The 11140-nt window shown below is 37.9% G+C and overlaps 1 protein-coding gene across 5 annotated transcripts in view; it reads right to left on the minus strand.

Annotated features, from left to right (window-relative positions):
- The window catches only part of AFG1L (AFG1 like ATPase), a 198635-nt gene extending 188564 nt beyond the window's left edge, over nt 1-10071 (minus strand). For all 5 annotated transcript variants that reach the window (XR_008199911.1, XM_052645769.1, XM_052645768.1 and 2 more), the window contains exon 1: nt 9859-10071. Coding sequence is in view for 4 of the 5 variants with exons in the window: in XM_052645769.1 (XP_052501729.1) it covers nt 9859-9994 (136 nt within the window). In the remaining variant the exon portion in view is untranslated. The remainder of the gene's footprint in view (nt 1-9858) is intronic.
- Between the last annotated feature and the right edge of the window lie 1069 nt (nt 10072-11140).

Here is an 11140-nt window from a genome sequence, read left to right on the forward strand (position 1 = left end):
CAATAGGGAAAAAAAGGATCCCACTTACAATTAAGATTTAAAAGTCTAAAATAAATAAGAGTCATATTAACAATCAATCTGTAAGATCTATGTGAAGAGAACTAAATTTTCAAAGGCATAAATGAAAATTTGGAAAACTGGACACAATGTTCTGGAAAAGAAAGGTACAACATCATAACACTGTCAATTCTTCACAAACTAATTTACAGATTAAATACAGTTCCAGCAAATTCCAAATCCAACATCTTTAGAAAATCATGAAGATGTGAAGTAATCAGAAGGATCTTATCTACCAGATGGGAAAATAATTATAAAACACTGTGATCCAAAGATCAATGAACAGAATAGATATTCCAAAGCAAGTTTTCATGAAATAACTTATTATAGATAATAAAAAAGGAAGGTATACCAAATCTTATCACTGTTCTTTTATCACCCAACTTGAAATTATTTCTTTGTTATTTACTTTATGTCTGTCTCTCTCAACTAGACTACAAGTCACAAGAGGGAAGGTAAAAGTCATTCAGGATCATCTGACTCTTTACGACCCAATGGACTACAGAGTCCTTGGAATTCTCCAGGCCAAAATAGTTCAGTGAGTAGCCCCTCCCTTCTCCAGGGGATTTTCCCAACCCAGAGATAGAACCCAGGTCTCCTGTACTGCAGGCGGATTCTTTACCAGCAGGAGAGACAAAAGAGAAGATATCATGTCTGTTTAATTCACTGTATACCTTGCACCTACAATGCCTGGCATATGATAGGCATACGGTAAATATTTGTTGAATAAATGAAGTAAGCAATGGGAGCCAAGAGATCATTCAACAAATGACAGCTAGACAACTGGAACACAACAGAAAAGTTGATTTAGATTATCCCCTCATAGTACATACCAAAATACTTTCCAGATGCCTTTAAAATGTAAATACATTAAAATTTTCAAACCAAAAAAATAAAGTACAGGTGAATATCTTCCTAGTCCAGTGGTCTGCAAACTATGGCCAGCAGGCCAAATGGCTATGCTCATTAGTCTACTGTCTCTGGCTGTTTTCACAGTACCAGAATTGAGTACAGTTGCTCCCCAGTATCTGCAGGAGATTGGTTCAAGGAGCCACTTCATATACCAAAATCCACAAATGCTCCCTGATATAAAATGGTACAGTACAATAACTACAGTTGGCCCTCTGCATCCGCAAATGTTCAACTCAAAAATAAGGATGGTCAGTTATAGCTGCAACAGAGACCATGGCAGGCAAGGACAAAAGTATTACCTGACCCCTTCCAGAAAAAGGTTGCCAATCCCTGACTTACTCTCCTAACAGGTGTGGACCTTCTAAAGCCAATCCTGTCTGGACAATGACAATCATCTGTGAAACTCAGACTTAATGAATCCCAATTAAATCCCTGTAGTAATGGATCAAAAACATAACCATAAGAGCTAAAATTATAAAATGTTTAGAAGAAAACATCCTTGTAAATCTTCATGACCTTGGATTAGGCAATGATTTCTTAGTTATGAGACCAAAAGCAAAAGCGACCAAAGAAAAAATAAATTGGACTTCATCAAAATTAATACTTTTGTATACTAAAGGACATTACCAAGGAAGTGATGATACAACCCACAGAATAGGAGAAAACATTTGCAATCTATAATCTGACATAATTCATTAAGAAATAGAATCCAACAATTTCACCTATGAGTATTTCTCTGAAGGAAACAAAATCATTATCTCAAAAAAATAACTGCACCCCTATGTCCACTGTGTGCGTGCATGCTCGGTCACTAAGTTGTGTCCCACTCTTTGCGACACTATGAACTGTAGCCTGTCAGGCTCCTCTGTCCATTGCAGCATTATTTAAATAGCCAACAAATGAAAACAAGTGTAAATCAACATATGAAAGGATAAATCAACAGTAACATAAACCAGGGTGTTGACTGCCATTTTGAGTAAAAAACTAATGACTTTAAGGGTACACAATGTGAGCCTTTGAGTACTACAAATGTTCTATTCTTGATTTGGGTTGTATTTACACAAATCTGTTTATAAAAATTCAGTAGGCTTTACAATTACCACTTGGGTACTTTTCTTAAATGAATCGTATACTTTAATAAGTATACTTAAAAAATAAAAATGAAGTTCACAGTAATTATCTTTCCTGTATTTTCTACTATGCACATGTAGTATTTTTATAATAAAAATAATTTACTTTTAATAGAAAAAAATAACTCATCAAGTATAAACAAAGGAGACCTGTCTTAATAGCCCAAGCAGTCTTAAGGTGAGACATGAATATGACCAGGCCACCAAGTTAATGCAACAGGACACAGAAAAGGTAACCTAAAGTACTGTTCTGGCCAGAAATGTCCAAAGGAATATACTGATATGTGGATCACGTTTTCAGAGTGACATTCAGAAACGATACTGCAGTCTCAAGAAGAGAAGTACGTCAAAGATCTAGAAACCATAAGATTTCATAAGAATGTCACAAGATGTGACTGATAAGACAAGAGATGGTTGACACTGAGGAGAGAGTAACATCTCAGCACTTTGTGTCTAGCATACAGGTGGCACCAAGAAATATTTGCAGAATGAATGAACAGATGAATGGGAGAAATATGTCTTTGATGTTTTAAAGGCTGTCAAATGGAATTGGGACAAGGAAATGTGATAAATTAATAAATGACTATATAAATTAACAAGATATATATCATCAGTCTTGATATACTTAGAAAACTGCCATAAGAATAATGAGAACTAGAGTTACATAAGCTATCCCTGGAGAAAGCGTCAAGATGAATGAGGAGAAGTTACAGAAAAGCTCAAATCTCAGCCTATTAAAATATTTTCTAGCAATTAGGGCTACCCAAAAATGAACAGAATGCCTCAAAAAGAAACAATAAAGGCAGAAAGTACATTCCCATCTGACATTTGACTACATAACCCAGAGATCCTCTTCAGCTCTATTATTCTATGATCCTATGAAATGTTATTGTCATATCTTGCTGCACAGCAAATAATTAACAACTGGAGTTACTTTGAAAACAGTATCCATAAGCAGTATCTTACTAAATGAAGATATGTTACCTAAGTGACTTACCTGCATACTATAAATCAAGTTTCAACAGCTTTCTTTGAAACATCATGATGAAAGCAGTAGCTTATATTTTCTAAGACCCTCTAGATATATTTAGAATATCCAGAGAAAAAGTAGTTAAATCCAGGATAACAACAACCATCCTGGTTATCTCTAGGGGCCCTCCACACAATCTTAGAAAAATCAAAATTGCATTTTTTTAGAATTCAAAGCACTGAAATCAGACTGAGTCCTTTGCCATTGTTAATATGTCTTCCCCCCAAATCAAAAAGGTTTTAGTAATTATACATAGAGTTGAGTTTGTCCTATTCTTTTTCACTGACTGGAATCCACCACCTCTATCATTTCAATATTACTATTTCAATTACTCCTGGCATAGCCCCACACTTATATAACATTTCTTATGGTTTTCAAAGGACTTTCTCATACAATAACTTATTTGAGCCTCATGATGGCATGTTAGTTAGGATGACTAATCCCATTTGAAAGATGAGAAAAAGGAAATATCAAATTAAATGACTGATCCAGTACCAGAGGATGAAACCAAAATCACAATCTAGTCTTCCCAGGTTACATTTTATTATTCATCAGGTATCCCATATGGTCATTAGTCCTAATACAGAACTGATCAGAATTCTTCTAAGTAATAGTTATGGGATAAAAGGAACTTAACTTTTTCACAAAGAGAAAGATTGTTGCCAAAAAGAACACACGCTTAGTTAAATGAAATCAAAACTATATGAGGAATTTAGATTTCCAGTTTAAAATGTTTACCCAACTGCTGTGAGAAAAATGCACAATCAAGAAAAGCACGTTTAATATTTCTAAAGGGTTGGATTAAAATTTCAGCTTTAAACTTCATTACTGTAATTAGATTTTTAATGCATATTAAACATCCATTCAAATACTGTGTTCACAATTATTCATGAGTGTTTTGTACATTTGTATTGATTTTAACAAACTATAAACAGTGGCCACTGACCAGAAATGTTCTCCTACAATGACAGAAGCCCATACTAAGGTCATATGCAGCCCGCTTATGCTCTATTATGGTCTATTCATACCCAAAGAAAAACATTCAGCTGCCTTTCTGAAAACTGCAATGGTCATCAATGACCCAAAAAGTCAGATTTACCAGTGACACTAAAAGACCTATGTTTGATTCAGTGATGAATAAACAAAGTGCAGAATAGAAGAAAATCAAATCTTAATTAAACTCTTTCTTTAGAAAAACAACATAAGCCATCATCAAGGAATGCATCACAAGATGATTTACTTTATTTATAAATGGCTGATTTAGGGGCTTTAAAAGGGTGCTTTTGATTTAAATAGAAAAATTATGAAAATTGAAACTAAATGCTTGCCAGTTATCATTCTTTTCCTTTAGAAGCTAGTTAATCTTCAATCTGTCAATGCGTGTAACTTTACAAAAGGAAAAAAAACAGTACTTTAAATTTCATAACAAATCAGTAAAATACTGCCTAAAAATCTGAATAAAGCTATTCTGAAATAATTATAGGCATGGCCTAGCATACTGAGTAACTCCTTAATATTCACTCTTTCCAAACACTACTTAATAATGAAATCTAAGGGATCTATTTTCTTTCAAACAATAAAGAAAAATAATATCTATTTGTTATGTTCATTTAAAATTTCTTACACACATATATATAAGAATTTTTAAATGGAATCTATAGGAGTTATATTTAAGATATAAATTGCATTATGGAGCTTTGAAGTAACTAAGATCTACATGTTCAGGCTTTAAAATTTGCTGAAAACAGGTGTACCTGGTCAAGAACATGGACAGATAATGTTGAAAAGTATCTTTGAGGATGAGCTGAGTGGAGAGCAGAAATAAGAAAGACAAGCAGGACAGTGAAAGAAGGTTATGAAAAAGATTCCAAAGATTAAAGTCTGAGTTACCTCCAGCAGGGTACACACAGAAATGAGACCTCAACTTTAGGCAAGGAAGACAAAACACAGCAGGAAGAACAGACATATTCAAAAGGCTCTTAAGAGAGAAATTAGAACAAATCTTAGTCACTAGTCAGAGAAAATTATGAGAGGCCTAGGGAAACAGTGTGAGATAGTCAAGCTGAGGCTACATAACCTTCTGTCAATTTATAGAGCATATTAACGTACTGGTGCCAAGCTGACCTATCGATTTCAAGACCACTGACAACTATTATTTCTGCAGCACTTTTGTGAAAAGACAAATCCAAAATAGTTAAATCCATTTAAACATTCACCATTCACTTAAAGAGAATGAAGATCATGAGGTAAAAAGCAGTGCTAATCTACGGTAGATCAGTAATCTGTCTCTAGACTTCTAAAGTTCCTTTATAATGGGTTCCACTCTTAAGTAAGTAAGTAAGTGAAAGTCGCTCAGTCGTGTTCAACTCTTTGAGACCCCATGGACATGGAATTCTCTAGGCCAGAATACTGGAGTGGGTAGCCTTTCCTTTCTCCAGGGGATCTTCCCAACCCAGGGATCAAACACAGGTCTCCCGCATTGCAGGCAGATTCTTTACCAGCTGAGCCAAAGGGAAGCCCAAGAATACTGGAGTGGGTAGCCTATCCCTTCTCCAGTGGGTTTTCCCGACGCAGGAATCAAACTGGGTTCTCCTGCATTGCAGGCGGATTCTTTACCAACTGAGCTATCCAGGTAGCCCTGTTCAAAAGTTCCACTCTTGAATCCATCCTATTTCATCTGCCAACCCTCCACCCCAGAATTACATTTAGACACTAGCTATGCCATGTAGTAAGTTGTACTATGCTTTAAAAAAATTAACTGAAAGAAACCTGTTGTTGTTTAGTCACTTGCTAAGTCGTATCCAACTCTTTTGCGACCCTATGGACTGCAGCACGCCAGGCTTCTCTGTCCATGGGATTTCCCAGGCAAGAATACTGGAGTGGGTTGCCATTTCCTTCTCCAGAGGATCTTCCCCACCCAGGGATCAAACTCACGTCTCCCGCACTGGCAGGTGGAATCTTCACCACCGAGCCACCAGGGAAGCCCAAAGAAACCATTGTCATGGAATTAATCAGTCTCAGGAGGAGCATGAACATTCTTTTCTAATACAATAATAAATGTTAATGGAAATCCAAGAAACATGAAGCTTCACAGAGGGTATTTATCTAATTGGGTAATAAAAGTCCAAAGTCCATTTTCTTAATCACTAATCTATGCCACCAATAAATAATACCAACTCAAATGGTTGAGTTCTACTCACAATAATACCTGATCAGGATCTCCAATGTGCATGTACTAAAAAAGAGATTGTGAGCTAAAGGTAAACATGAATCATCAGTTAACAGAGAGATCTAAAAATATGACATTGAGATGCAGGACAGTATAATAATAAGAAATCACAAGATGGGACTCTCATATTCTCTCACCTCTATGAAACAAACAATTTCTAAGGCTAGCTTAAGTAAAACAGACATGCTGATTTTAAGTTCTAGAAAAATTAAAAGCATTCTCCTCCTTGGTTTCTCTCTTATTACTCCTATGACCTCTCTAACTGCTCCCTGACAAAGTCACATTCTTTGGCTCATAAAATAAGTTTTCCTTAAGAAGTCATTCCTAGTCTTTCCTCCTTTTCATTCTACAAATATTACCAAGCTAGTTCTTCCATTCTCATGTCTCTAAGCACCTCCTATTTCCTTTCTTAGATGCATATCTCATATTTCCCACAACTAATTAGATTTATTTACCTAGAATTATCACCAACATCTCAAACTTAATATATCCAAAATGGAACCTCTCCTAAAACATCTCTGGCCTTACTTTTTGTTTGTTTAGTTTTCTTTGATAGATGGAATATGATGTCATTAAGTTGTCCAAACTAGGACCCCAAATTGACCTTAACTCTGCTCTTTCCTTGTCTCCCCCAGAGCGGGTTGATTTTACCAAAACAGTATCTCTGAACTCCCTCCTTTGCTGCGTGCTCTCCATTTTTACCATTTTTACCAGTAATTCAGGCCGTAAGTCACTCTCCTAGATAATCACCCTGCTTCCAATATTCCCCCATCCAGGCATTCCTGGTCTGTTTTTCAGGTGACCCCAAGGACAATTATACTAAAGTGGACCTGATCACTTCTCAAGAAATATTCAACAAAATCACCCTGAGCCTACATGTTTGCATACTATACAAGACTCTTCTAGCCAGAATCTGGCCCACCTGCCAAGCTTCATCTCTGCCTACTCCCCTTGAGAGACTATAGGTACACCAATAAGGGCCAGTAACAACTTACTTCTACACTTTTGCTTAAAAGCCCTTCCGTTTCCAAGCAAAGCTGCTTTCTTTTGTGCAGTCCTATAAGACTTCAGATGAGCCTAGATTATGTTGGTGTTAATGTTCATCATCTTGCTAAAGAGCTAGTAGAACACAGTTGTTAAGTTTGTGCTTCTGGAGCAAAAACGCCTGGGTTCAAATACCACTAGAGTGGTCAGACTGTTTATCTACAAAATAGAGACAACAACAACTTTACATAAACAGCACAGGAAACTCTACTCAAAATTCTGTAATAACTTATATGGGAAAAGAATCTGAAAAAGAATGAATATATATATGTGTGTACAACTGAATCACTTTACACCTGAAACACAATGTTGTTAATCAGCTATATTCCAATATAAAATATAAATTTTTAAAATATAAATGTAAACAGTAAATAACCCTACCCCCTCCAAAAAAAAAAATCTAGAAAAGGATAGAAAACAAACTTAAATACGACTCCAAATACTGAGTAACATTTAACTTAAATTTCTTCTTTTACTTAAAGAAGGGGAGGGAGCAATTTTAGTTACAGTTAAATTGACTTCTACCCTAATTGCATTTTCATCAAATGTCCACATTCAAAACTGGCTAAATCTTGAGTATAGGAGATAGCATGAGTTCAGGTTAATAGCATTGGCCTTAGGCTCAGATGTTAAGTCCAGATACAGCCTTTACTTGAACCCACAAGTTCTGCCACTTAACTAGCCATATAACTTTTGCAACCTTGGGTTTCTCATCCCCAAAATAAGGATAATGAGAATCAAATAAGGTAAAATACGTAGAAAGCACTTAGCATACTGTATGACCTCGAACAAACATTCAGTCTCATGTTATTACGATGTTCCTTAAATCCTAATTTTCATAAATTATGGTACCTGCATAGAATGGAATTCTATTTTAACCATTTAAAATGTGAGGCAGTTCTAAACGTATTGATGTGGAATGACTGCCAAGATATAGTATTAATACATGAAAAAAAAATAAGGCCAGAAAAGTGTGTATAGTACATTACCACTTCTATTTTTCTTTACCACAGATATTTATAAATATATATGTGTATATATATGTACACACACACACAGATATATATACACACACAGAATGTCTCTGGAAGAATACATAAGAAACAAGTATCAGTAGTTGCTTCTGGGAAGAAAAACTAAGTGGCTGTGGGACAGGGGTGGAAGAAAGTCAACATTTTACCTAATTCCTTTTTGTACCTTTGAATTTTGTATTGTTTACTTCTAGTGTCTATTCCACACAAAAAAATTCTAAGTTTATATTATGATTGAAGAAACCTCATGCTACCAAAATATTCCATTACATAGTAAGTGTAAGCCACTTCAGTCTTGTTCTACTCTGTGCCACCTTATGGGCTGTAGTCTGCCAGGCTGCTCTATCCATGGGATGGATTCTCCAGGCAAGATACTGGAGTGGGTTGCCGTTTCCTTCTCCAGTATAGGAGGTGGATTATGCTAAACTTTACAATAAAATCTAAAGGGACTTAATCACAGTTCCAGTATTAATTTCAATTCTATTGTTGATAATAACCAAAGACTGATACAGTTTTAGCTAAATTAGACAATTACAAACAATTATTGAGATCTATGGGGAGAGTGGCCTGGATTTTTTTTTTTTTAAAGAGTTATGTGGATGAGGGGGGAATAAGAATAACATCACTCAAAAACACACACACACACACACACACACACACACACACATATATATATATATAAGGCGCCAAACATTGTGCTAAGTGCTGAGGAAACTGACATCTGGTCCTTGCCTTTGAGTAACCTGCAATTTAGTGGAAGTATATGAACAGAGCAGTAAAATTAGCACTCCTGGTGGGCTTGCTTACATAAAATACAGGTTCATTCATTCATGAACACGTAACAATTCAAATGAATGAATGATGCAAGCCTTGGTGACAAAATACACTTCGCTGAAGCCTCTAGTACCTTGAAAAGTACATGAGAACTCGATCCCTCAATCTGAGAATGCCTGTACACTTGCATTCCCAGAATCCAGAGAGCTCGCGGAGCCTGCAGGTGTCAGAGGCTTGGCTTTTCATTACAGTCCCGGGATACCAGCCTGGAGACCTTGGGACTGCGACTGCGCAGGTTGGAAGAGTTCCCAGACCTCAACCCCCCACTTGAATACCTTCAAACCAGGTACTCCCACACCTGGGCTTACAAAGTCTCTACTGTAACAGCCGGGGTTCAGGGGACAACAAACCCTGAGTCGACCTCCGACCCTCAAAATGAAAAGTCACTCTGGGTTACCTCCCTCAATGCTTAGTGCTCCTCCTGGAGCAGACGATAACAGGAGAGCACGAGAAGGTGAAATCCCTCCGGAGAAAACCTCTCGAAAACTGTGAACCAAAGCGGCAGTATATGGAGCTCGAGGAGGGCTGACTACCCCGAGGCTTCCTGGGTCATAGCAGTGGGCTCGGCTTACTCCAGACACAGTCACTAACCTTTACAAAGAGGGTTTCCAGGGGCGATGGCCGAAGGGGTGAGAGCAGCGGCCCAAGCCCTGCACCCAACACATCTCCCTCTCAGCCGGCTCTGCGTTAAGCGCAGGGTAACCAAGGGCGACCATGAGGCCGCCATCTTGAGCTCCGTACCAGGGGAGGAAGAGGAAAACTTTATTGAAACCCAGAAGAGAGACGGTAGCACGGACAAACGTAGCCGGGTTCATGGAAGGCTCCGCCCGAGAGAATGAGCAGCGGAAGAATTCGACCTCTAGTAGAGAGGGGGCGGGCTGGCCTCCGATGCCCTTTGGATCCTTCCTGACACAGCAAATCTGGACTACGACTCCCAGCATGCAGTGCGGCGGCACCGAGGGCGGGGCGGGCTCCTCAAGCCTGGTGAGAGGGACAATTGTCCACCCAGAGGCTGCAGCAGAGGATTCCAAAACACTTTCAAGGAGTTAGAACGTGATTACAGCTTGTATTCAAACAGCCATCCCTGAGCCTTTTAGGTTAGAGAACCTGCCCGAGATTCCAAAACCAAAAGTGCAGGCTCATATTCTAACGAAATATTGATGTTACCTTCCGTAAATGGTAGCCCCAATTTATTTGCCTCCAACGTCCAACTCATCTTCAGCAGAGTATCTGAAATGTGCTCCTACCACTTTTGCTTTCTGTATTTTAATACCATAAATTATTTTTGATGTGGCGTAAAACGCACATGTTTTTAAAGAACATGGGGAAATGTATGTAACATGGGAAAGCCAATGGCCCAAAATGAATGAGTGGACAGAGCGGCCGTGGGACAGTGTATCTAAAGAAGAATTTTAAGTGATCTGCCCTATTTTGATTAATCAAAAACTGTTTTGAGTCACTATGCTAAATACATTGGGAATACAAACTGCTAACCTGAAGAGTCAGTCAATCCGGTAGGAGGGATAAAGACAACGACAAAAGGTTTAACCACTTGTGGAATCAATGAAAGAACACTTTGGCTGGGAAATCAGGAAGGCCTTCTAGAAGCTTTACTTTCAACAGGAAATGAAGACCTTCCAAGAACAAGGAATAGAATGAGTTAAGGCAGGAAAGAAAATATGGATTACAGGAAGGAGAAAGCCAAGTTTCAAACTACACTAGAAAGAGTTCCAGAAAGTTAGGTTGTTGGTCTACAATAGTTCTCCTCACCCATCACAGCCTTGTGGTGTGGTTAGTCAAGGGACTTGACTAACTCAATGCAGCCATGAGCCAGGCCCTGCAGGGCCACCCAAGAGAGGCCAGTCATGGTGAA

This window comes from Budorcas taxicolor, chromosome 9 (genome assembly GCF_023091745.1).
Source record: "Budorcas taxicolor isolate Tak-1 chromosome 9, Takin1.1, whole genome shotgun sequence".
Lineage (NCBI taxonomy): Eukaryota > Metazoa > Chordata > Mammalia > Artiodactyla > Bovidae > Budorcas > Budorcas taxicolor.